The sequence below is a fragment of the Malania oleifera genome, chromosome 1 (genome assembly GCF_029873635.1).
Source record: "Malania oleifera isolate guangnan ecotype guangnan chromosome 1, ASM2987363v1, whole genome shotgun sequence".
Lineage (NCBI taxonomy): Eukaryota > Viridiplantae > Streptophyta > Magnoliopsida > Santalales > Ximeniaceae > Malania > Malania oleifera.
This window is the reverse complement of record NC_080417.1, coordinates 4,954,457-4,981,271: the sequence shown is the minus strand read 5'-3', so window position 1 is coordinate 4,981,271 and position 26,815 is coordinate 4,954,457. Positions and strand designations below refer to the sequence as shown.

The following is a 26,815-nucleotide window of genomic DNA, read 5'->3' as shown; positions in this document are numbered from 1 at the left end:
CTTCCCAAATCCTCTGATATTCTTGAACTTGATGATTGTTCTAGACTTCTACTTTTTGTTATTAAGGATTGAAAATTAATTTTGACATTTCCTCCTGGGTCTTGAATAATACTTGTAGCCATTGTCTTTTGAATTGTTTGAATTTTCTCATCATTATTTTCATTTAACTCATTAAATTCTCATTCTCCCCCAGTTTGAATCTCATGCTAAAGAAGTTTCTTTGGTTGAGATACTAACGAGGTACGTTTATTATTGGCTTGCAATAATAAAGTTGATCCTTTTGGACTTTCGTTGATAGCATTTGGAAATACTGTTGAAGTTGTTAATTTGTAATAAACTTTGTAGATCATTTCAAGATTTGAAGATCTACTATCCATATTATAGTTTTTTGTTTGAACATCTAATGTTAAAAGTTTGTATATTGACTAGACCTAGCAAAATGGATAAAAATCCGTTAATCCGAACCACATTCGACCCGTTTTAACCGACTTATAATCAACTACTTGCTAAGTGAGTCGAATATGATTTTTCATTTTCATATTCGCCTCCTTAGCGGGTCGGGTTGGGTTTATCTGGCGGATATCCACCAACCCGCTTAAAAGCCTATTATTAATTAACCCATAAAAGCCTAACAGACCACTGCCTAAGTGCCCAGAGGCCAAAGGCCAGTGCCCGCACAACCCATACGCCACACAGACACAACTAACAGTAGGGGTGAGCATAATTCAGGGAAACCCAAATTAATCGATTTAACTGACCGAAATTGGTCGATTCGATTTGGGTAAAAAAATCAGTTCAATCGGTTCGATTGGGCTTCACCAAAATTCACTGAATCGGGTTTCAATTCGGTAAACAGGAAATATAAATTCGGTTAACCGATTTAATAATTAATTAAATTTCAAATACAAATTAATATATGTTAATTTGTTAGGCATGGGGGAAAAAAGGCGGAGCCGAGGAGGGCTATTGGTAGTAGGGTTTACTGTTTAGTGGTCCGCTATCCTCTCCACTCTCCAGTCTCCTCTATCTCAGCGCCGCAGGCTCGGGACTCTGGAGTCTAGTTTGGGTTCTCCCTCCACTTCTCCTTCGGTCCTTCTCGAGTTGTCGGCTTCTCCACTTCTCAGTTCTCCCACTTCAGTCTTCAGTATGGCCCTTTTCGGCAGTTCGATAGTTGCAGAAGTTCGGCTCTTCCATTCCCTTCCGCTCGCCTGACGTCCCTCTTCGGCTCACCTGACGTCCTCTTCACAACTTCACCTGACGTCCCAATTCCTGAATCTCTCTTAGTTCTCCCTTTTCGTGGTTTCATCTGTCCCGAATCCCTCTCAGTTCTCCCTCTTCACGACTTCATTTGTCTTGAATCCCTCTTCTACTCTTCGCGTGGCAACGACTCTTCACTCAAGTACCTTTGACCTTCCCCTCTTTCGTCGTTTGATTCTTCTAGTTTTTTTTTTAAATTCTTTTTGTTTTTAGTTCTTATTCTGCTTGCCCACTCATTATCAGCAAAGCTTTTCTTGGTTAGATATTGTATGGCATTCGTGAGCTTATGTATTTAGCTTAGAATCTTAGATGGTGTTTTCTTTTGGCTTATGGCTCATAATGGTGCTCTTATTTTGAAATGTGTTTACTTAAATTATAGTAAAATGATAAGGTATAGCTTTTATGGAAATTTGGTGGCTGAGTTATTAGATCTGCTGGTTCATTTATTTGTTGTTCTTGGAACTGATCCTGTTGGTATGGTCTGCTATGATATTGTTAGTTATGATATTGTCAGTTTGAAGGAGTTGTGTAATTATTGCATAAATATGTTGTGTTGGTGTTTTCTGCAATGTACATTTGGAGAAGGAAAATAAATTTACTCACTTTATTATTGCGCTTTACCCTTTTTTTCAAAAATTAAAGGACAAATGAGTGATGACTTATCTATGGATGTGGAGGTGGCTAACTTGGAAGCTAATCTCCAACATCAACCTTCAAATCCCAACATGACGAGTGAGAGTCCTACTAATCCTCTCATTGAATCTAAAAAAAAATGAGGAAGAGAATGAGACCAAGATCTGAAGTGTGGGATCACTTCACTAAATTTGTGATCGAGTCTGGTGAAATTAAGGGTATGTGTTATTATTGTCATAATGATTATTGTGCTGATCCTAAAAAAAATGGTACGGGCATACTTAAATATCATATGGTTAGATGTGCACAAAATCCATATGTTGATGGAACAAAGTAGTCACAATTAAATTATCAACTAGCCTCAAAAAATGTAGAGGGCACAGAGGCAACTCTTATAAATTGGAAATTTAGCCAAGAGGCAATTAGAAAGGCAATGTCTAACATGCTTACTGTTGATGAATTGCCTTTTAAATTTGTAGAGAATATGGGGTTCAAACATCTTATGAAAGTTGCATGCCCTTATTTTAGAATTCCATCAAGATTGACAATTTATAGGGATTGTTATGACCTTTACTTGGAAAAGAGATTAAAGTTGAAAAAGTTTTTGAAAACCTCCTCTCAAAAGGTTAGTTTTAAAACTGATACATGGACTTCTTTGCAAAAGGTAAATTATATGTGTTTGACTGCACACTTCATAGATAATGATTGGAAATTGAATAAAAGGATTCTTAACTTTTGTCCAATTTATAGTCATAAAGGTGAATAAATAGGTATGGCCACTGAGAGGTGTTTGCTTGACTGGGGAGTTGATAATGTGTTTATAGTGACCGTAGATAATGCAAGTTCAAATGACATTGCAATCGCCTACATTAAAAGAAGTTTCAAATTGGAAAAAAGACATTCTAGGCGGCAAATTCATTCATATAAGATGCATTACACATATAATTAACCTAGTTGTGCAAGATAGTTTGAAAGAAATAGGAGATTCAGTTGCTCGTGTTAAAGACGCAGTTAGATATGTTAGGCATTCACCAGCTACATTGAAAACTTTCAAGTGTTGTGCAGAAGTAGAGAAAGTAGAATGCAAAAAGATGTTATGTCTAGATGTGAGCACTCGATGGAATTCTACTTATCTGATGCTAGACACGACTCAAAAATATGAACTGGCTTTTGATAGGTTTTAGGATGAAGATCCTTTATTTAGAATTGAGCTTGATACTAGGGATGGCATACCAAGTAGATTTGATTGGAAAAAAGTTAGAAACTTTGTGATGTTTTTGGAGCACTTGTATGAGCTCACTTTACAACTTTCAAGTCCTTTGTATGTTACAAGTAATTCATTTTTTGATTAAATTAGTGGGATTGATTGTCTTCTAAAAGAGTGGGAAAGTAGTGATGACCTGGAGTTGAGTTTAATGAGCATGAAAATGAAGGATAAATACAACAAGTACTGGGGAAACATTGACAAAATGAATATGTTGATTTTTGTTGCATCCATTCTTGACCCTAGACGTAAGTTGGGATTTGTGCAATATGCACTTTCTATGATGTATGAAGGTGACAAAGGTTTATTGTTGGGGAAAAAGGTTCAGGATATAGCATTTGATCTGTTTGGTGAGTATAAGAAGTTGTCACAATCTGAAAATGAAGAATCAAACAAAAGTGAAACTTCAAGCTCCACTAGTTCCATTGGTCAAGGAGAATGTTGAATTAGGTGTAATCCCAAGAGGGGGGGGGGTGAATTGGGTATTTTAAAATTCCTTGAATCTATTTACCATTTAATTCCTACTTGTATATTTAGCAAACCAATCTTAGGGGTTTATAACAAACAAAAAATTCAATTTACCAATGAGTTCTTATTTCCCAATTGATTATGTGCAATGTTATTCAACCTACACATGCAATATGAACAATTTAAATGTAATGCTAAAAGTAAAGAGTAAAGGGAAGAGAGAAGACAAACACAGTTTTTACAAGGTTTAGCCAACTCAGCTTACGTCCTCGCCTTGAGAACCCACTCAAGGATTTGACTAAAATCCCTGCTCCTTAAATTGGGACTGAGTTTCCCTTACAATTTGCTGCTTACAAGAGGTACAACTCTTCCTACTCCGTTGCTTACAAGAGATACAACTCTCTCCTCAAACACCGGTTCACACACCAAACCGTGTATACAATAGAATCTGTAAAAACACTCAAAAATGCTTCCAAACAAAAGCGTGAGTACAATTCAAATTCCTAATACATTAACATATGATATAACTTGAAGCTCAGAATGTATCAAACGATACAATCGTTTATGTATAATATGCTTCAACACACAATTCTCTTTTTATCAAATCTCCTAAAATGTTTGTATCAATCAATACTTTGGAGAAACTTAGGTTAAATCTTTGAATACAAAAATAGCTTTGAAGATTGCAAAGATTTGACACACACATTGTCAAAACAATATTTCTCCCAAGAGTTCAATCTCAATGTATCTATGTGATGAGAATACCAAGTGTCAAATACTTGATATAAGATTTTCAAAAAATATCCTTCAATATGTATAGATCTAGTTATGCACTTCTTAGGATATCTAATCAACTAGTTTAGAAGTAACCAAAAAAGCATGTTTTTAACTTTGAACACACTTGAACGATCACTCTTTAAATAATGGCCAAATAAAAACTTTCTCAAGTATTCAACTAGTCAAAAACAATCTTTATGTGAATATGAAAACAAAAACTCAATATCAAGTTTCTCTAAAGATATTCAATGATAGATGTTGATATGAGAATCCCTTGAAAAAGCTAAATGAATCAACCAAACCTTAATACCAAGAGGAAATAAAATTGTGTGAATAAAAACCCTTTTGATTTCTGGAGTAGATTTGCCTAAGCTTGATAAGAGTAAGTTGAAGTGCAGGCAATCGTATAACAAAGTGCTCAACGTTCTCAATTCGCTTTCAAAAGGTGTTCTCTTTTCTTCTTATTTTTCTTGGCATTCGAACTAGGGTTTAGATATTCAGTATATATAGTATCTTACCCTTAGAATTGATCTCAACCGTTGGATCATAAGATAACTCGCGTGTTTGATCAATTAAAATTACATTTTTAATCTTTCCCGCTAGTTCAGACAACTGAGGTCAAGAGCCCAGACGATTGAAGTCATTTTTATCCTTCAAAAAATTAGCCTGGACACAGGGTCAGACGACCGAGGTCAAGGTTCAGTCATCTGAGGTGCTTCTGCCAGTTCTTGTTTTTCATCCAAAAATCTTCAGACGACTGAGCTTATTCTTCAGACGTCTGAGAAAATTCTTCAGTCAACCGAACTTAAGGTTCAGTTATCTGAAGTTCCAAATTTTTGCATATTTACTTTCCAGTTCAAAAATCTGTTTTATTTTCTTTCTTGGCAATTTTATAAAAACATTTTTCAGGGTTTTGACATTAATTTTAAGTCCATGAATGTCTCCTAATGATGTTCATGAAATGTATGAGTCATAAAGTCATTCTAAGGTATATGTCGAGCCTCGAATTAAATCATACGAAAATGTAAATACATGAGGTCTAAGTACCCATTCCCAAGATGTGCTTAAATTTTGCCGCTTGCATCTTGATTCTCGTACTCTTTGAGTTCCATGGATCTTGCCAAGATATGTATGCTTTACTTTAAGGCTTTCATGACTCGTTATCCTCGTGCATACTTAATATAGTTCGTATTCACAAACTCAATGTACATATCAAATACCAAGTGATTTGTCATTATCAAAACTGGATTGGACTCGTAAAGTCAATAGAGAAGTAGCACAACGAAAGTTCAAAGCTTTGTATCAAAAGTACAAGACTCAAATTGGAGGTGGAGATAATAAATTAGAGTTAGATAGGCATTTGGGGGAGGATTGTGAAGAGGACATGGAGTGCTTTGATATTTTGGAGTGGTGGAGGCTAAATAGTCCAAGGTTTCCCGTCCTTTCGCATTTGGTTTGTCATGTTTTAGCAGTACCTATCTCTACAGTTGCTTCAGAGTCTGCTTTTAGCACCGATGGGTATGTTATGGATGCCTTTAGGAGTTCTTTGACTCCTAAAATTGTGCAAGCTCTTATATGTACACAAAATTGGATCCGGGGTTCATGTACTCCAATTAAGGTTGAAGAAGACATTGATGACCTTAAAAATCTAGAAAAAGGTAATATTATATTTACATATTATCAAAAATTTTCATTTGTTCATTGAATGATTAATTATTACAACTTACAAATGCTTCTATACAATTTTTTAGAGTTGTCAAAGGTTGCATTGGAGTCCACAATTGGTGAATAAACCAATCAAAGAAAGACAAAGAGTTAGTTTCATATTAAGACTATGCGTAAGTGTTTTGTCATAGAAATTACATGTTATCAATTATCATTATTAACAATATATAATTTATTGTTTTGACTTATTGTTGAAAACTTAGAATTTTAATGGTTTGTCATTTTCATATATTTACATGTTACAGTATAGGCCACAGAAGCTGAAGAGTGGGAGTTTGTAATATAATAAGCCATGAAGTGGTTGCTGATGTATGAAGCATTGAAAGCCCAAGTTTTTGCTTTAATTTTTCAGAAACAATTTGCATTTCATGTTTGTTTTTTGTTTTTATTTTGCACAAACTATTTAAATTGGTCTGTAATATCATATTTGGGACTTTAAACTCTTGAACTCAAAGCCAAGCAGTTTAGCAGATGCTGTAGATGATTAAATTTCATGTTTTGTATGTGATTATGTTTTTTTAGAAGAATTTCAGGATAGTTTTAGGAAGAATTTTAGAATTAGATTGATTAGAATTTAATGTTTGGTATGCTTATTAGATTTTATGATTTTATCTAAGCAGTGTTCTATTTTTAAATTGATTAGATTTTATCAGGATCAGCTCGCCAGATCTGAGCCTCTGAATCTAATGGTTTCAATATGAATTTTGTTTCTTGAGAATTAAGAGTTGCTCAATTAAGCTCATGGTGGATAATGTAATGGTGTAAATTTCACTTCCATAAACTAATAGTAAAATATTTTTTTTATTAATAAAATGAAAAATGCAAAATATATATATTTTTAAATAAAATCAATAAATGAGCTATAGAATTGGTAAAAAAAATTATAATTATATTCTATTTTTAATAAGTAGTTTAAAATAATTTCAGTTAAATTCGGTTAATCGAATTATCCGAACAAGTAATTCGATCGGACGAGGTTCGATTAATATCCCTTATTCAATCGGTTCGGGATTAATAAGAATTTTCGGTTAATTCGGTTAGTTAACCGAATTTCACCTGACCGTTCATCCCTAGCTGAGAGTTCCCAGTCCCGCGCGGCCCCTCCCACTCCCAGCCCAAGGCCACCCGACCCAGCCGAGTCCCACTGTCCCAGATTCTCAAATGAGCCAGACTCCATAGCAGAACAAGCCCTAGCCCTCTTCCGGCACGAAACCCTTCTTCTTCGACCCTATTCCCGCACGAAACCCTTCGTCTTCCACACTTCGAATCAGCAGGAGCCCTTCGCCGCTTCGCGAGTTCGTCAGAATCAGCAGCAGGAGCTTCGTGAGTTGGCCTCTGACACTGCGAACCCGCAGGAGCCCTTCGCGAGTTTGTCAGGAGCTTCGTGAGTTCGTCGTTGACATTTCCAACCAGAAGGAGCTCTTCCCAAGCTCGTCTTCGAGCCTTCGTGAGTTCATCTGCTTCGAAGTTCGAACTCGTAAGTCTTCTTTCTCTTCTTCTTCTTCTGCAGCTCTGCTTCTTCCGCTTCTCTGTTATTGCATATTAGAACATTACATATTTCTACAGAATTTTCTGCTTCTACACAAACAAGAAGGTAGGGCAATGAAAATTAATTTTTGTGAGAAGGAAAAAAGAAAAAAAATACTTCTGTATTTTGTTACTGTTGTGTGTTTTACTTTCCACTGCGGTATTACCGTGCAATTGCTTGCAGCTGGTAGCTTACATCCCTTGAGCAACAGATAGAGAAGCCTTTGACATGTGCTTGGATGTCCCAATTACTGGAGTAATTATTATGATTTTTAGTTTAAATGTTGAAGCTTCATGTCAATTTTGTTTTGATTTGGTGTTTGTTGGTGGTCGACTTTTGAGTTGGTGATTTTATTTACCCTTGGGTGTACTTGATGGCAAGAAATATTGTGGGGGCTTTTGTTGATTTCTCTCTAGTCAATTTGATTGTGAAGTGAAAAAATAAGGAATCATCTGTAGTTCAGATCTTGAAATTATTTATGAATTTTAAAAAATTACAGAAATTGAAATTTAAGTCTTGAAATTCATGTTTTCACCAAAATCGTGCTAGGCGTTGGATCATCAGCCTCGAGTCCGCAGTTGGGCTTGGGTGTCAATAGTTTTGCCCTCCTCTTGCCCATCATTTGGGAGTAGTTTTGCCCCCGCTTCGGCTCTTTAGACTTCTTGATCAAACTAGGACACTTATTTTCTATTTCCTTTTGAAGTTCTTTTTGGGGTTACCTATTGACTGCTACTGTTTAATATAATTTATTTATGTTTAAAAAAGTTTTGGTTAAACTCATTTTACCCGCCATTATTGGTTACCCTTTATATTAATCTATGAATTATTTTATTGTGTGGTAATTTATTCCTTTGAAAATTTTTGCTTTAGTGAATTCATATATTATGATCTGATTTTTATTTTTATTTTAATTATTTTGATGTTTCAAGAGATTGCGTTCTCTCCTTTAGATATCTCTTTTTGAATGATTCCTTGCATAGATGCATTCTCTTTTAGTGCACTACACAAGGAACTATGCTTCATGGTATGAAATTGAATCTATTTTATTGCTATTTCTTCCTATTTGGTTAACGTGTCCTTATTTTTGTAAAATAATTTGTAAATGCTTTGTTGTTATTGGTGTAGTTAAAATTACTTAGCCACCTAAATTTGAAAAAAAAAAAAAGATTCTTTCATTTTTTTTTCTCCCACTTTTACGACCTTTTTTCTCCTTTTTTCTTTCTTACCAAACACCCATTTATGAAATTATTTACAACTGTCACTCACACAATCAATTAAAATTTTTTTTTTAAAAGCAACTTTAGTTAGTTGCTTCTAGCTTGTAAATTTGATGCAAGTTGTTTCTTTTAATTTGAGTAAATTAAAAGTAATTGGATCACGCTTTGATACCATGTTGAGTAATTAGGTAAAATGGGAGACCTAAACTCAATGATATCTCTTCCTCTATTTATAATATATGCAAGTACAATAGGAATGATCATAATACCTTTGCTAACTCACACTTATTGCTAACAAAACTCTTTAGCACAATAATAATGCTAAAAGACTAAATAACCATTTACAGTATGTTTTGTAATTTTCAAAAAAGGGGCCACAAAAGTTTCACCAATTGTTTGTTTGGGCATTTGAAATGTAGGCCAAGTAGTGCACCAGTGAGGAGGATTGAGTTAGTTGTTGTTAATGGTAGTAAAAGGGATAGAGATACACCTAAAATAACTTGGAATGAGGTAGTGAGAAAAGTTCTAATTGCTTTTAATCTAGACAAGAAAAATGCCCTTTATTGTGTGAATTAGCAGAAAAGGATTCATATAGCCGACCCTACTTAGTGGAACTTAAGGCTTGTTTTTGTTGTATTTAAGTATTGTAAAAAATTAATACATATCAATACTATCTATCTATTTACAGCTTGAGATTTTAGAAGCTTCCAAATCCCGCCTGTGCACGGTAATTAAAAGTTATATTCTCTTTTTTGATAGAAAAAAGTCAATATTCTCTTATTCACTCCCTAAAGCCTGAGTCCAATTCTCACACTTGAAGCGTTAAAAGATAATTAAAAAAAATCCTAAATATAAGAGGCTATGCATTTTTTTTTAATTAACAACATGTGCTGCATAGATGATTAAATTTTCCCTCAGTTACCTCATGAATGAATCTCTGTTTAAATATAAATCTATGGAAAAAGTTAGATGACTCTCTTAACCAGGGAGCAGTGGGTTTCTTCCAGTGCTTTTTTTCTACACTTATCTTCACCTCTGATCATCTTTCGTCTTTTCTTTTGTCTTATTCAATGGTTTTTCCTGAATCTTTTTTATTTTTGAGGTGTCAACTTTTTTCGTTTTTCTTTTTGTACTTTTTCAACCTTCTTCCTTATTTTATTCTGTTCAAGTAGAAACTGAGGCTCTCATGGTTTTTGACTATTCTTTAAAGATGGAAAGAATTTTTTTTTGATTTTGATAGAATGGAGAATGGTTTGATTCGTATTTATGAGATTGTGGATAGTCAATTTACCTTTTTGGTGCTGAAAGCCAATAATTTTCTGTGGTTTTGTCACTCAGACTAAGGATTTTTGGTTGGGCATTTGTCATTTGGATATTGGTGGCTTACTGCTTAGAGTGGAAGGAGGTTTTGTTCATCTAAAGCTACTCTGGAACAAGTGGGGAAGATTTCTGTGTTTGGAAAGTTACAGAGGAGTAACTGGTAGCTCTCTTCTTTTTACAGAGGGTTTGGATGCAGATGGATGGTGGAAGCTCTTCTGTGCTTTTAAAGTTTTTGTTAGTTGTGAAGATATATTCTTGAAGGATACAGGATTGATGTTTTATGGTGGTGATTGTGGTTCCACAAATTTGCGAAGAATCGAGGAAAATAGGAGTGTTTAGTTGTTGAGAAGGCTGAATGTCTCTTTTGCTGAAGCTCTTCGATCTGCTGTGACAAAGGAAGCCATGGTCGCCAGTGAGGATTTGGTTCGAATCACAGGTACCAGAAAAATAATCTGGGATCTATCTTCTTTGATGGTTGGTGAGGATTTGGTTCGAAACTGCAGGTACCAAAATGTGAATAGTATGGAATCTTCGTTGATCAGTGGGTATTTGGTTTGACTACATGCACCATATAGCAAATAATCTGGGTTCATCTTGTGGGCGAGGGTTTGATTCGTATCAAGGGTACCAGCTTGCGAGTTTTAGGGTTTTCCATTCGTTCTTGGGAGAAAGGATGGGAAGAGGAGGGATTTTAAGGAGAGGGTTGGTTTTGTTAGATTTAAACCAGTTGGGTAGTGTTTTTACTGTAACCGGTCTAATATTGTTGGGCCTAATGAAGTTAAAATGGGGGCTGTGGTATATCAGTTTGGGCTGTGGTTAAAAAGACAAATCTTGATGGAAATACTAGGATTAATGAAGACAAAGTGGCAGAACATATGTGTATGGTTCATTCTAATGCTGAAGCTAAACAACATTTTTTTTAATAAAAAAGGTGAGTGCTAGAGGGAAACAGTAAGGATGGGTATGATGATTTACAAGGGTCTGTGGAAGTCGATTCTCAAAGTGGCGATGAAGGTTTTGTAAGATAAAAATTTGTGCCTTCTAATAATTCACAGATGATTATTCCTGTGCATAAGGCAATTTCTTCTCTTTTATTTTCTTTGGATGGCCTTAAAAAAACAAAATGATGAGCAGCATAAATATTTATCTTTGAAAGAGGATGAGGTTGGAAAGGAAAGCCTTTATTAGTCTGATGATGATTTGGAGAGTTCATGTGAGTTTGATAAGGGTTTATTGTTGGATTAGTTGATGGTGGAACATGGAATAGTTGACCGTTTTTTGGATTTTTCACCAGATAAGTCACAACATGAGGTACTATCTCCTAAGGTGCTAGACAATACGGTGGGAGATGAAGTTTTTGAAAGGACCTCTAAATATGCTAAGGTTAGCGTTGAGCATTTGAAGAGCACAAATAATCATTTAGGGCCTGTTTGGTTATTTTGGTATCGTTGTTGTTTCTTGTTTTATGTTTCTCCAAAGTGAAAAAATAGATTTTAAAAATGCGTTTGTTTCTGTTGTCAGTTTTCTATTTCTGTTACCGGTTTTTAGTTGTTTGCCAAAAAATGGAAAATAAGATTTTATGGTTTTCAGCTTTTTGGCAACTTGTTGCCAGAAATTTTAATATCCAGAAATAGTTTTTTTGTATTAAATTATTCATTTTATACACTTTTAAATTAAAACCAAAACTAAATGATCATATAAGTTTAAATATAATTCAAAGAAAAATATACATAAATTTTAAAAAATAATAATAAAGTCAATTACAAAATTCTTTTACTATTTTTCAATTGTCATGTCCAATAAAATTTTTATTGTAAAGTAAATTTTGAAAGTAGAACAATTAAGTAAAATAATTATAATAAAATTTATTTTTATTATACTAATTCTTTAATGTGTATTATTTGTAATTTTATTGTTTTAATCAATGTTTTAAAAGGCGAAGGCGTAAGGCGAGGCGTTCTAACCCTTAAGAGGCGAGGCGTAAGCATTAAGGCGTTCGGGCGTAAGCCTTTTGAGAATTTTATTTTTTGATAAAAATATGTTAATAAATTACATATATTTTTACAAATAAAGAAAAATTAACAAAATCACAATAAAATGTTTAAAAATCATATATAATTTGTAGATTCCTTGTTTGGCATTCAAAAATTTCTAACTTTAATTCATTACATAGATCATGACAACAAATAGCTATAACATTATAATGTTCAAATTATTTTCAAGATCTAAGATACAACTCTTAGCTATTTTGGAAAGGTTGAGGTTCAAAAGTTTTTGAAATCAATTCATATTATGAAATTCCTTTTATATATACAAGGAGTCAAAATTTTCTAGCCGAATCTAACTTTGGATTAACATGCCCTAAATGTATAAGACTTAACTAGAAAGGTGCAAAAGGCGTGCCCCTTGTACTAATGCGTAAGCCTTAGTGTGTAACGCTTTAGCCTTTTTGGGATTTTGCATTTTGGATTGAGCCTCAAGGCGAGCCTTGATTGAGGCTTTTAAAACATTGATTTTAATTATGTTTTTATAATATTTTGATTTAAAGATGAAAAAGAGCATTTTTTAAATTAAAATTAAAATTTTTGTTAGTTTTATAAATGTTAACCAAACAAGTTGCTGGTTTCTAGTTTTTAGTTTCTGTTTATGATTTTTGGTTTTCATTTCTCTAATTTTTGATAGTGATACCAAATTGCCTTTTAGAGATTTAGTTGAAGAAGGGGTTTTGCATTTCATTTCCTCTAGTGCTTGTCATCTTGTTCAAATTGGTAATGAGTCTACTCCAGTTGTTCAGGGTGGTTAGGCTGAGAATGATTTTTCCATGGAAAATAAGGGGATCCCAATACACAAAGGGGTATATTACCGATTCCTTGTTCATCAAATTGTATTTTTAATTCTTTGTGCCAAAAGGATACATCTTATACGGGTACGGTGTCAAATATGCGAGGGTTCCTGCATCATTCTGGACGTGGGCAGGTAAAGACGTTAGTTCAGGAAACTAGGATTAGATTAGCAACTTGGAATATAGGGACACTTACGGGTAAAAGCATGGAAATTGTGGATACAATGATTAGAAGAAGAATTAATATAATTTGCCTTCAAGAAACTTAGTGGGTGGGGGAGAAAGCTAGAGAAATCGATAAATCAGCTTTTAAACTTTGGTATACTGGAAAAGAAAAACATAAGAATGGAGTAGGCATTATTATAGACAAAAACTTAAAAGATAGCGTTGTGGATGTAATTAGAGTAAGGGATAGAATTATAAAAATTAAAATGGTATTAAGACAAGAGATAATAAATATCATTAGTGCTTATGCTCCTCAAGTTGGCTTAGTAGAAAATCTTAAGAGACAATTTTGGGAAGATATGGATATATTATACAAGGCATACCAGGGACTGAGAAAATATTTATAGGAGGAGATCTGAATGGACACATTGGAAGAGATAATAAAAATTATGAAAGGATACATAGAGGATATGGATATGGAGACAAAAATGAGTCTGGGGAGATGATCTTGGACTTTGCTATGTCATATGATTTTAGTATAATGAATACTTGCTTTAAGAAGATAGAAGAACACTTAATAACCTTTAAAAGTGGACAAAATAGAAGTCAAATAGATTTTTTTTTAACTAGGAGGGTAGATCGTGTATCATGCAAGGATTGTAAAGTTATTCTAGGTGAAAGTCTAACCACACAACATAGAGTCTTAGTGTTAGATATATGCATTAAAAAATGGAAGAAAAAGGATAAAATAAACCAGTGTAGGAGAACTAGATGGTGGAACCTAAAAGGAGAAAATATAATAAAATTTAAAGATAAAATGATCAAAGATGGGGATTGGACCTTAGAGGATGGGATAGATTCAAATACTCTTTGGAATAGATTAGCTAACTCTATTAAAAAGATAGCAAAAGAGATTTTAGGCGAATCAAGGGGAAGATTCTCAAATAGCAAAAAAAGTTGGTGGTGGGATAAAGATGTACAAAAAATCATAAAGACAAAGAATTTGGTATAAAACGTGGCAAAAATGTAGAAACAATGATAACTTTGAAAAATATAAGGAGGCAAGAAAAGATGCAAAAAGGGCTGTTAGTGAAGCTAAATATAGATCATTTAATAGTTTGTATGATAGATTAGGTACAAAAGAAGGGGAAAGAGATATATTAAAACTTGCTAAAGCTAGAGAAAGGAAGAACAAGGACTTAGGAAATGTAAAATGTATAAAAAGTGAGGATGATATTGTCTTGGTTAAGGACAAAGATATTAAAGAAAGATGGCGAAGTTACTTTAGTAAGTTGTTTAATGAAAACCAAATAGAAGGCTTAAATTTAGAATTGTCAAATGAGGAAAAGACAAAAAATATAATATTTATTCGAAAAATTAGAGTTAACGAAGTTAAGTTTGCACTAAAAAAGATGAAAAATGGGAAAGCTATGGGACCAGATAACATCCCAATTGAAGTTTGGAAATGCTTGGGTGAGAACGGAATTATATGGTTAACTAATTTATTTAATACAATTGTAAAAACTAAGAAAATGCCAGATGAATGGAGGAAAAGCACTTTAATACCTATATACAAAAATAAAGGAGATATTCAAAATTGTAATAACTATCGTGGAATTAAACTTATGAGTCATACAATGAAACTATGGGAAAGAGTAGTTGAACAAAGATTAAGGTTAGAAACGAAGATCTCAGAAAATCAATTTGGTTTTATGCCTGGGAGATCTACCACAGAAGCTATTTATCTTTTAAGAAGATTAATGGAAAAGTTTAGGGAAAAGAAGAGGGACTTGCATATGATATTTATTGACCTTGAGAAAGCATATGATAGGATACCTAAGGAAGTTTTATGGTGGGTTTTAGAAAAAAAGGGTGTATGTTGTAGGTATACCGATGTCATTAAGGATATGTACGATGGAGTAATGACTAGTGTAAAGACTATAGATGGAGAAACTAGAGAATTTCCAATTACCATAGGTGTACATCAAGGATCTGCTTTGAGTCCTTATCTTTTTGCTTTAGTGATGGACCAATTGACTAGGAGTATTCAAAAGGAGTTCCATGGTGTATGTTGTTTGCAGATGATATTGTATTAATTGACGAAATTAGGGATGGAGTAGAGGCTGAGTTAGAATTATGGAGAGAAGCTTTGGAATCTAGAGGCTTTAAGATAAGTAGAAATAAAACAGAATATATGAAATGTAATTTTAGTAATGATAGGAGGAATATTGGAGACAAAGTTAAACTTGATGATGAAGAAATAAATAGTACTTGTAGATTTCGATACTTTGGATCTATTATGCAAGTTGAAGGAGAAATTGAAGATGATGTAATGTATAGAGTTAAAGCAGGTTGGGTAAAATGGAGAAGTTCTTCAAGTGTTCTATGTGATCGTAGAATACCCTTAAAATTGAAAGGGAAGTTTTATAGGACAGCTATAAGACCAGCTATGCTATATGAATCAGAATGTTGGGCGACGAAGAAACATAATATCCAAAAAGTAAAAGTTGCCATGGATGAGTGGTATAACATTAAAAGATAAATTAAGGAATGAACATATTCGTGGTAAGTTAGGTGTAGCTCCTATAGAAGATAAGATAAGGGAAGGACGACTCAGATGGTATGGACACTTGCAACGTAGGCCTTATAGTGCACCTGTGAGGAAGAGTGACTTAGTTACTGTGGGAGGCAGTAGAAGGGGTAGGGGTATACCTAAAATAACTTGGGAGGAGATAGTGAGTAAGGATTTAATGTCTTTGAATCTATCAAAAGAAATGGTCCATGATCGCATAAATTGGCGGAAAATGATTCATATAGCCGACCCCACTTAGTGGGACTAAGGCTTGGTTTTGTTGTTGTTGTTGTTTATGAGAGAGACAACCGAAATCCCAAAGAACTCCTTGAGGGGGTGGGAATTAAGATGGTGAGCTTTTTAGGAAAAGAAATGAAAGTAGTAGTTTTCCTTAAGACTTGTGAGAGGAAGAAAAAGGTGGTGCAAAAAGAATTGAACAAGTTAGCTACTTTGGTGAATTATGGGGTGCCAAGAATCCAGGATAGAGGTGGGGTGGGGGGGGGGGGTGAATTGGTTAAGTTATGAAGATCATTAGTTGGAATATTAGGGTGTTAGGGGATGTGAGAAAGAGGGGCCTTATTAGGGAAATTATGGATAGGAGTTCTCTTGATATTGTTTTTAGTGCAAAAGACACTAACTTTCCCTAAAGTTTGGCAAAAAGACACTCATCGCCCCTATGGTTTCAAAAATCCCAAGGACTTCCCTTGAGATTTCAAAAATTCCATAGACCTCTCCTAACATTTGATTTTTGAAACACTTACACTCCTCAAAAGGTTTGACTTTTTGCAAAATATAAGGGAAAGTTTGTCCCCTTTTAGCAAATCTCAGGGGAGGTTCCTAAGATTTTTGAAACCTTAAGGGGGGGTGTGTGTTTTTTAGCCAAACTTCAGGGGAGGTTAGTGTCTTTGGCCCTTATTTTAATTCAAGAAACTGAACTTGAAAGTGTGGATGGTGGTGTGGTTTGTAGTATTTGGGAGGGTAAGTTTAAGGACTGGGAGGTTCCTCTTTCTCAAGGGGCAAGTAGTAGAATCCTTATTTTGTGGGATACTCATTTAGTTGTCATAATAGATAGTCTTGTGGGATTTTTTTCTTTGGTTTGTTGGAAGTCAAAGGTAAGGGTCAATGGTGGTTCTTGTTCATTGATAGTCCTTTTGGACTTGCTCTTTGGTCTTATAATTGGGATGAGTTATTTGCTGTTTATGTTTTTCATTATCCTAGGTGGGTTTTAGGGAATGATTTTAATATGGTGAGATTCCTTAGGGAAAAGAAGGTGGGAGGTTAACTTCGAGTATGAAGAATTTTGATAGTTTTATTAGAGATTATGGGTTGAGTGATCTTTCTTCGGGTAATGAGGTTGCTAGTTGCTTTGATAGGTTCTTGTTCTCTTGTGAGTAGAAGGATGAATTTCCTAAACTTTCTTATGGGTTTTACCTAGGCCAGTGTTGGATCATTTCCCTATTCCTTTAGAGTCTAGTAAGTTCAAGTTGGGGCCAACTTTGTTGAGATTTGAAAATATGTGGCTCGGTCATGGGTCCTTTCAATCTTCAGTTAGGAATGTTTGGAGTGAAAATATTGAGAATGGTTGGGAAGGTTTCAGGTTTATGAAGAAACTAAAGCGCCTTAAAGAAGAGTTGAAAATTTGGAATAATGAAGTTTTTGGGGGATTTTAGGCTAAGAAAGACAACATTTTAGATGAGATAAATTTGTTGGACAGAAATGAAAAAGAGGGGAGTCTTTTGGAATGTGGTATGGTGAAAAGGTTAAAGCTGATTAATGATTGAAAGGAGGTGATTTTTAGGGAGTTGGGTATTTTGAGGCAAAAGACGAAGTTTAAGTGGGTTATGGAAGGTGATTGTAATTCAACAATATTTTGGCTACTGGTTTGAAAGCACATTGGACAGTACTGTAGATGGTGACACTTTTTATTATTATTTATAATTCTGCTTATTTAAATTTTTATGATATTTCTGTTTTTTTGTTTTTATTGTTGTTGTTTTGTTGAGTGTGCATGTTAGTTTGATGCATTTTAGCTTTGCCCATTAAGTGCTTTATCTTAATGTTTCAATTTTATTTGATATGTTATGCAGAATGGAAGATAATGATGGCAAATTTGTAATAGCATCAAAGGAGACAATATCTACGATTTTCTCAGATTTTTTAACACGGTAATCTATACCATAACCATTTTTTTTTTTAGAAAAAATCAACGAAAGTAGTGTACCACTAAAGAAAGAATGCTAAGAGAGGCATTAGCATCGCACAAGCTTTTCTACCGTTATTGTAGGCTGCATTTGGTATCATTTTTGTCGCTGGTTTTTCGTTTACATTTCGTACAGATGCAAAAATCAAAAACAAAAATGCGTTTGGTTGTATTGTTGTAGGTAACCCAAAGAAAATGGTTTCTTCCTAGTTTCATTAGAAGATAAAAATCACTTTTTGTGGTTTTCATCTTGTTGCGCAATGGTAGGAGGCTTTTGTTTTTAAAAGCTGGTGCAGCAGAAGGATTCAGTGTTCGAATCCACACAAGCATGCTTTCTGCATATCTTTTTTTTTTTAGTTGAATCCTTCTAGGGCTTCTGGTTATTTCTTTCCCACAGCAGAGCCCTCAAAGCCGGCATAGGCCATTTGAAGCTGTTACTACTAGGTACATGAGCAAACATAATTCCCTGAACCAGATGATGGTAACCCATCCTATCCACACAAAACAAGCAGTCATAGGCAAGCATAATTCCCTAAACAATCTAGGCTTGTGACACTTAGCAACAAGGCAGGCCTCCAAACGAGCCAATGAACCATCGGGATTGACTTTCACATTGTACACCCAACAATAACCAACAATAACTTATTAAGTGGAAGAGGTACCAAATCCAGAATATCATTATCATTTAGCACATGCATCTTTTCAACCATTGCAATCCTCCACCCAAAATGGGTTTCAAAAATAGATTTTCGAAGAGCAATTGAATACAGAGTACTAACAAAACAATAATATGAGGGTGACTAGAAATCATAACAAACAAAATTAGAGATTGGATGTCAGGTAGAAGTGAATTTACCTTTCCGAACAGCTATTGGAGGATCAACATCATGAGAAATAGGATCATCTAAAAGTGAACTGTTAGAAATATAATCGAAGGAAAAATATTTACTAGTAAAAATTAATATTAGATAAAACATAAATACTTATTAAATAAAACATAAATACTTATCTAAAGTTGAGGCATGAAAGGATCATTGTCCTTAAAGCCAATTTCGTGGCTATGGAGAACATTTCTTGGTGCATATAGTCATTGCGCGCACGACCTCTAGGATTATTCAATTGGCCCAGTTTTGTGTGCACTCACAAACACCAGAGCTATAGGAGATGTAGTGCCATTTAGTTACCCAACATAATATAAATTTCAATAAAGAGTAGAAGATAAAAGTTATTTTGAAGAAAAACCGTATCTTGAAATGAAGCTTGATCACAATTTATATAGGTAAAAAATTAAGTATAACTTCCAGCATTATAAATACAAAACTGTTAAAGTAGTAGTTAATATCTTAAAAATGTTAAAACTAATATATTATATTTAACATATATTTAATTAAAGTAAAAATCAGTGACTGTTATATAATATTTATTAAATAGATATATATATATTTTAATCTGAAACATCCACCATTAATACGGTAATACTAATAGGAACTAGAGGAGCAGACATAAAAGCTGGAGGAGGCTGTTCTCGCTTGAGTCATCGTGCGTTTACTTGCAAATTGGGATGATCCAAGCAACGAGAAGGACTCAATCTAGATGAAGATGTAGGAGGATTGGGCATAGATAATAGGTTAGGATCTGGAAACCAAGGCAAAGGAATGGGCTTATCAAGGTTAGCAGAACTCAAGGAATTAGAGTAGTATGGTGTAGACTAAAAAAGGTGAGATAAGTAGAGACAAAGAATCAATGTAAAGTAGGGTTATGATATCAACATCCCTTTTGAATATAAGAACATGCCAGAAAATTACATTTGATAACACAATGATCCAACTTATCCGTTCTTGGAGTTAATTGATGGACAAATGACACACAATCGAATAGACGAGGAGGAGGGGAAAACAAAGGAGCTTCAGGGAAGATAATTGATAGGATTTTATCAAGAAGGACAAAGGATGACATTTTATTGATGAGAGAGCAACCGGTGAGCATGGCATTACTCCAAAAAACTTTGGGGACATTCATTTGATAAATAGTGTTTGAGTGACTTAGAGAATATGTTTGATTTTTCCACGTTGCAACTCTATTTTTTTGTGGAGTGTGCACAAGACGACTGATGGATCATGCCAAAATTAGTCATATAAGTAGTGAATTGGGTACTAAAGTACTCCTAAGCAGTATCATTATGAAGTATCTTGGTTGGCGTATCAAACTAAGTCTTTATTTGAGAACAAAAGGCACAAAAGGTATTAAACAACTTAGAACGATCTTTCGTCAAATACAACCAAGTCATCTTGGAGTAGTCATCGACGAATGTAACAAAGTATTGAAACCCCCAATTTTGACGTGACACGACTAGGGCCCAAACATTGGAATGGACTAGCGTGAAAGGTCTAACCGCTTGTTTGTTGACTCGAGAAGTGAAGGGAGCACGATGATGTTTCCTAATTGACGAGACTCACACACAAGATTAGACGCTCTGGACTCAAGGAAGGAACTAACTATTTCAACTTGCCCAAGGATGGATGACCAAGGCGACAATTGATTTGAAATGGCGTAGCTGCACTGTGGAGGCAATGGGAGGAGTACGACTCAAAGTAGCGAAGTCCACAAGCCGTACGTCTTGTGTTGATTGTCTTCCTCATCTTTAGATCCTAAATAAGCACAAAATCAAGAAAGAAGGTTACATAACAATTTAGTGGCTTTGGAAGCTTACTTATTGACATGAGATTGAAAGGGGATTTAGGAATATATAAAACAAAAGAAAGAGGGATGAGGAAGTAGGTTTTATTCTTCCTATCCCCTTACTGTAGTAGTGAAGCCATTATCAAGGGTAACTTGAGGTAGACTTATAGGATACTCGAGGACAAAAAAAGTAACACATGTCATATGGTTTGTGGCAGTAGAGTCCATAACCCAAGAACTAGTGGGAGAGATATTAGATGACATAAAGATGGTAGAATTACCCTTCTGAGCAAAAGATGCAATGTGATAAGATGCTTGTTGGGATGCCTGATATTGTAAGAACCTTGAATACTCTTCCTTTGAGATAGTTATAGTATGATGCTCACCTGAATAATTGTCTGATGAGGGAAACACACTTTTGGTAGTTGGGGTTGCCATCCCAACACACAAACAACCTCAATATAGCAGAAAATCAGAAATACACAGCAAACAAAATGCTCTTGGGGTTCATAGACTCCATCCCAACACTCACAAACACAACCAACAAAAAAGGTGAATTTCCGGACCAGCTGAAAAAACCACAGATAATGTTAATCATTCAATCAACCACAATCTAGTCATCAACACCCAGACATAGCACTGTCACAACCCCTAAAATATTATCCTACACAAGACACCAATCAATCAAATGCTAGGCAACCACAAATAAACTTAATTGCTGAGTCAACGACGTGCGAATCACCAATAACCAGACATAACACTGCCGTAACCTGACAAAATCAATGTATGTCCTCTGCTTCAAGAGACTCACCAATAGCTTTTACTAATACCGAATAACAACTAATGGATTGCCATGAGTGCATCATCGAAAAAGGTTGGATCTTTGAACAAAAAACATGCCCAACAGCTAGATATTATGGTCTATGGAAAAAATCAAGATATTCTGGAGAAACAATGCGGCAAAAACTGGCCAAGAACTCTCTTATGCACCAGTGTGTGGGGTCAGGACTGCCGTTAGTCAGCTGACACGTGGGGGCATGTGGGTTGGTCTCCGGTGATGAGATTGTACAGGGCTACTAATCGGCGGGTTCTGTTTTTGGATATGTGGTTGGTTGTCAAATATGGAAGGCTTTTGATGATTCTAAGAAAGGCAGCGACAGGGTGCTTTCTGCCGATGGCTGAGTTTTGGTTTGGTAGTAGGGTTTAGGTTGGATCTTGCTCTGCTACCATGTTGAATGATTGGGTAAAACGGAAGACCTAACATCAACAATAGGCCTCTCCCTCTATTTGTAATATATGTCAAGTAGTGCATACCAATGACCATAATACTCTTACTAACTCATATATACTAACATAAGACTAACATAATTCTAGCACATACTAATATGTGCAGTGTTTGCATTTTGTGGACTCTATGGCTTGAGAAGAATGCGGGAATTTTCAAGGATCAGGAGACTTCCCAATTTTGCTTCAGCAGGAAGTTATTATTCTTGCTTCTTTTTGTGCACATTCCTTTGGGATTTTTAGATGGTTATTGCTTTATGATCTTCAAGGAGATTTGGAAAGCAGCCTATTGTTATTAATTTTTTGTTATTGTGGAGGATGCCTTATCCTCCATCTCTTGTATTTATTTAGTCTTAAAGATATCTTCTTTTGTTATCTAAAAAACAAAAAAAATAAAAATTTCCATGGTTGCACCTTGAATGTAATGTGGATATTCAAATTTGGTAAATGCACTTTAAAAAATTTTCTTTAATGAGTGTGAATTTCTGTTTTAACTTTAAAGGGCATGCTTTTATTTCTACATTAATTTTCCATTCAAAGCTAAGAATTATTGTATAATACTCTATTCCTATCATGATTCCCATTTTTGCATTATAAAATGGTTTGTGTCGCCAGAGTTTTGAGTTAAAATGTTTTAATTATGCTGGAGGAGTGGTTATTAAATTGAGTAATTACTATTTAGCATTTCTTTTGGAGTTGGGGGGGGGGGGGGGGGGTTTAAAAATTTCTGTTTTCAATCATTTTACCTCCCATCAGATGCTTTTCATTCCTTTCAATTGTTGATTGCATATAATCAGAGGCAACCTAGAGAGGAGCCACTGAATCCATTCAGTTTTTAACAGTTTTCAGGATTGCTAAACAAGCCCCAAGTATTTAATTTTGTTAGTGCATTTTTTTAATATTGTGTTCCCATGGCAGGGTCACAAAGTTTGAAGAGTTAGTGGCTGTGGGGAGTAAATTGCTGGATGACTTTTCACAAGGACTAGGTGAGTGTTTGGATTTTGCTTATCATTTTCAGAAAGGTGATGAGATTCTTTTGCATTCCTTCAGTAACATTGTTTCCTCTATGTTGTCATACAGAGTTTCTTCGGCGTTCTCCAATAAACACAAAATCTGAATTGGTTGAGAAGATACTTAAAGTTAATGAAACTAATCGGGTTAAATCATATGTTCAGGCAGGCTGTATCAATGCTTGTGATGGTGTACAAAACGTAAGCAAGTGTAAGTATTGGAAAACAATGGAGATCTTACTTCTTGTAAGAAGCTGTTTTCTTTTAATCAATCATAATTTTTTGGAACTATTTATTAGATGCTAGTCTGTCAAAGATAGAGTTTTTTTCTTAGCAATACTTTTATCACATTGCTTCCATTGGTTACCCCCCTCCCCCTTTGTAATTAATGCTAGCTTTATGTTTTCTACACACAAACAGAGACAGATAGACAGACAGACAGACACACACACACACACACACACACTCAACACATATAGAAGCACTGATAGAAGTGTTTTACACTTTTTAATTGGACAAAAAATCCCTTCTTTATTTACTCAAGTTTCAACACTTCCTCACTTTCTCATTTGCCTGATTTGTAATGTGATTTCACCAAGGACACCTTCTAAAATGGAGTCCTAAATTTAAAAGATAAATAAATTGAGTAGGTTGTCCAAAATCCATTTTATCTATCTTTTTCCCTCCCTTGAACGTTATTCCAAGCATAACCAAGCTTTGTATTCTAGCTCTAGGGATATGCTGTCTCCTTATTTTGTTGAAAATTTTTGAAAATATTTCAGAATTAAAGATCAATTTGTCCAAGAACAGGGTCGGGCATCAACTTGGCGATAAAGACTTGGAGGCTGTGGCTACTTAGATTTGCAGCTTTCTTATCTTAGTCTCCTTCTTGAGGGTACAACCCTAACTCCATATTTTTTTTGGTCCTTGTGATCAAGAGGTTTGGTACGAGGTTGAAAGTGTGGAGGAGGGCATACTTATCCCCGAGTACTCATATGTGCCTCCCTCTCCAACATCTTTATTTACTTTTCCTTTTGGATTCCCCACATGTGTAGCTAGTGCTCATAAGAGGTTAATGTGTCTTCTTGGAAGAATAAGAGACATCACCTCATTAGTTGGGAGGTTGCTGGAAGACCTAAATCTGGGGGTGTTTGGGGCTTCGTAACGTGGTAAAAAGAATTTCTCTAGTTGGTAAATGGTTTTGGAGGTTCCTGGTAGATTTTAATTCCCTATGGCACAAGGTGATAAGAAGAAAATGTGGGGTCCATTGAAATGGGCGGAGGACTGGATTGGAAGGAACAGAAGCTACGCACAAAGAGGATTCCATTGGTAAAAGTTTTGTGGCGCAATCATGTAGTTGAGGAAGTTTTGTGGGAATTAGAGGAACAAATGCGCTAGAGATATCCACATCTGTTCAGTGGAGCCTAGAGCTGAGTTAGTAAGTAAAAGTAAATAATGAATGTATTTTGATTTGTATAGTGTAGGGTAGGATAGATAATGTTTTGGCTCTATGGTATGAATGGTTTTCAGAGAATTTTCTTTGAATGGTTGTAATCTCCCAGACCCCTCCCTTGTAACCACGGTATTCCTCCGCCATAAGTGAGGATAATTAATAAAGTTGTGGTGTTTCTCCTTAAGGATGGAAAATGTGATAGATGGCAAATTTCGAGGACGAAATTTTATAAGGAGGGAAGTGGCATTGTCTCTCATGCAAGCCCTTAGAAGTTTGTTTCTTGGGTTCCATGACTGTTCTTTCCTCTCACCCGTTTTAGAGTGGGTAATGGGCTTGATGAAAATAGGCCTTGGTTTTGGGAGGACGTTTGAGTGGGTGAGAACTCTTTGGAGTTGATGGTGCCTCATCTGTTTAAGTCTCCTACTCTTCATAACACACCTTATCGTTTGTCTTTTCTTTCTTTTTCTCTCTTTCTTCTTCTTCTTCTTTTTGAAAGGGGGACTGTTGTGGGAAATTTTCTTTCTCAAAATTTCCATTTCTCTGGGTATATCAATGGAAGAGCATTGACGAGCTTACCACCTTGCTTCTGACATTGGATTTGGGAGGGTGATCCTTCAGGTCTCGTCTTTTAAATCTTTTTTCCTCTTCCTTCTAGAAATCCCTCCAACTTCTTCCCTTGGAGCCACATCATTTGGATAAGGTTCCTTTTAATATTCGGACCTTCATGTGACTAGGACTGTCAAAAGAATTAGTAGTTTAATACGCATGGCCTGTTACATGCTAGACCACCCTACAAATCTCTTAGTTCTGATATGTGCTTGTTGTGCCATGGGTCCAAAAAAACAAATACTCGCCTTTTATTTCTTTTTCTGGTGGTAAACAATCTTTAAAATCCTCTCTTTTCTTTTTTTGGTGAAGCTTAGGTGGCACCTTGGAATGTCTTATATTTCTTGCTCGTGAGACATTGGGATTTTTGGCACATGTTGGAAGGGTTGTGTTTTATGATGTTGTGCAGCATTCACCATCTGGTGGACCCTTTGAATCAAGAGGAATGCGAAAACCTTAACAATTGTGTAACCCCTCTTAGTTTGTTGTGACTTATGGAATAGGCATTTTTTGGGCCTATTCATTAAGGTATTTTGGGGTTTGTCGCTGTCCAGCCTTGAAGGGATCGGAAGGCAGCTCTATTGTAATTTTCTTGTTTTCTGCCTGTTGTCGTTAGGAGGACATATTGTCCCCCAATCATTGTATTTTGCTCATTTCTTTAAATATTTTTTTCTTGTCCAAAAAAAAAAGACAAAAATACAAGCCATCTTCCAAGAATCTACTAAAACAACTACAATAGTACTGCTCTCCAATCCCCTTGAAGGTCGAACAGTGACATCGACCCTGGAAGAATGTGCCTAAAGTGAAGCTAGAATGACAAGTCTATCCCACTACATATGTAGAAGTTGTTTGAGCCTTAAAAATTCTCAAATTCCTCTTTGATCCAAAGGGTCCACAGTATATCCATAAAGCCCCCTCTTTCTACTCTTTTTAAAGCCCTGGAATCTCACTAAAAAGAAGTTGCCCTCCTTTTGGACACCATCCATGCTACCCCAAAGCAAGAAAAAAAAAGGATTGCTCTGAAGTCAACTTGGTCCCCAACAATATAGAAATCATCCAAAATATATTTTCATTGATTTTCACCTTCTAACACAATGGTATTATTCTTGGAGTACTAAAGAGTGAGTTTAAAAATATAATTATTCGGTAAGTTAATCAGTAATTAATTTTTATTTTTATTTTAATATATTTAATTTTTATTCTTTTCCATTTTCATTAATCTAACCAAATGAGTTTCTAGTTTTCAATATTTTGTTTTTGTTCTGGTTTTTAGTATTCATTCATGATTTTCATTTTCATAATTTTTAACATCAATGCTGAATGGATCCTTAATCTTCGAGCAATCTTTAATTGTAACTAAATGAACTAATTTCAATAAAGAAAAGCCTGCCTATTGCTTTCTTGATCTGTTTATATTTTTTGTTGCCATGCATTTCTATTCTTTGGATTTTTTTTTTGGGAATTCTAAGTGTAGTTTTTTTTTCTTTATTATGTTTGCAATTTATTAATCTGGCACAATATGCTATTTTTTTGGTCATAATATGGGGCAATGTGCACACAGAAGTACATACAAGTCTATGTGGACTTCGTGATCATCTAAGTAAAGGTAACATTTTTTTTAAAAATAAAGGTTACTTTTTTTTTTTTGCCCTTATATCTTATTTTCTTGTCCGTGCAATTGATTTTTAACTTTCCACACCTTACTTCCATTCTGCATTTGGAGAGGTTGTTTCTGCGACCTTCTGGTTAAGGTGCCATTAGATTGAGGCTTATATGGAGGATCTAAATTTCTTGTTTGAAATGCTCGAGGAATCT

At 35.0% G+C, this 26,815-nt stretch overlaps 1 protein-coding gene across 2 annotated transcripts in view; it reads left to right on the top strand.

Moving 5' to 3' along the window:
• Positions 1–7,164: 7,164 nt before the first annotated feature.
• Positions 7,165–26,815, top strand: part of LOC131150619 (uncharacterized) — a 34,779-nt gene continuing 15,128 nt past the window's right edge. Inside the window, exons 1-5 of one of the 2 annotated variants that reach the window (XM_058101457.1) lie at positions 7,165–7,601; positions 17,856–17,933; positions 22,850–22,917; positions 23,012–23,152; positions 26,565–26,606. In XM_058101457.1, coding sequence (XP_057957440.1) covers positions 17,857–17,933; positions 22,850–22,917; positions 23,012–23,152; positions 26,565–26,606 — 328 coding nt within the window. In that variant the 5' untranslated portion in view covers positions 7,165–7,601; position 17,856. The remainder of the gene's footprint in view (positions 7,602–17,855; positions 17,934–22,849; positions 22,918–23,011; positions 23,153–26,564; positions 26,607–26,815) is intronic. The other variant, XM_058101467.1, reaches the window with a different exon arrangement.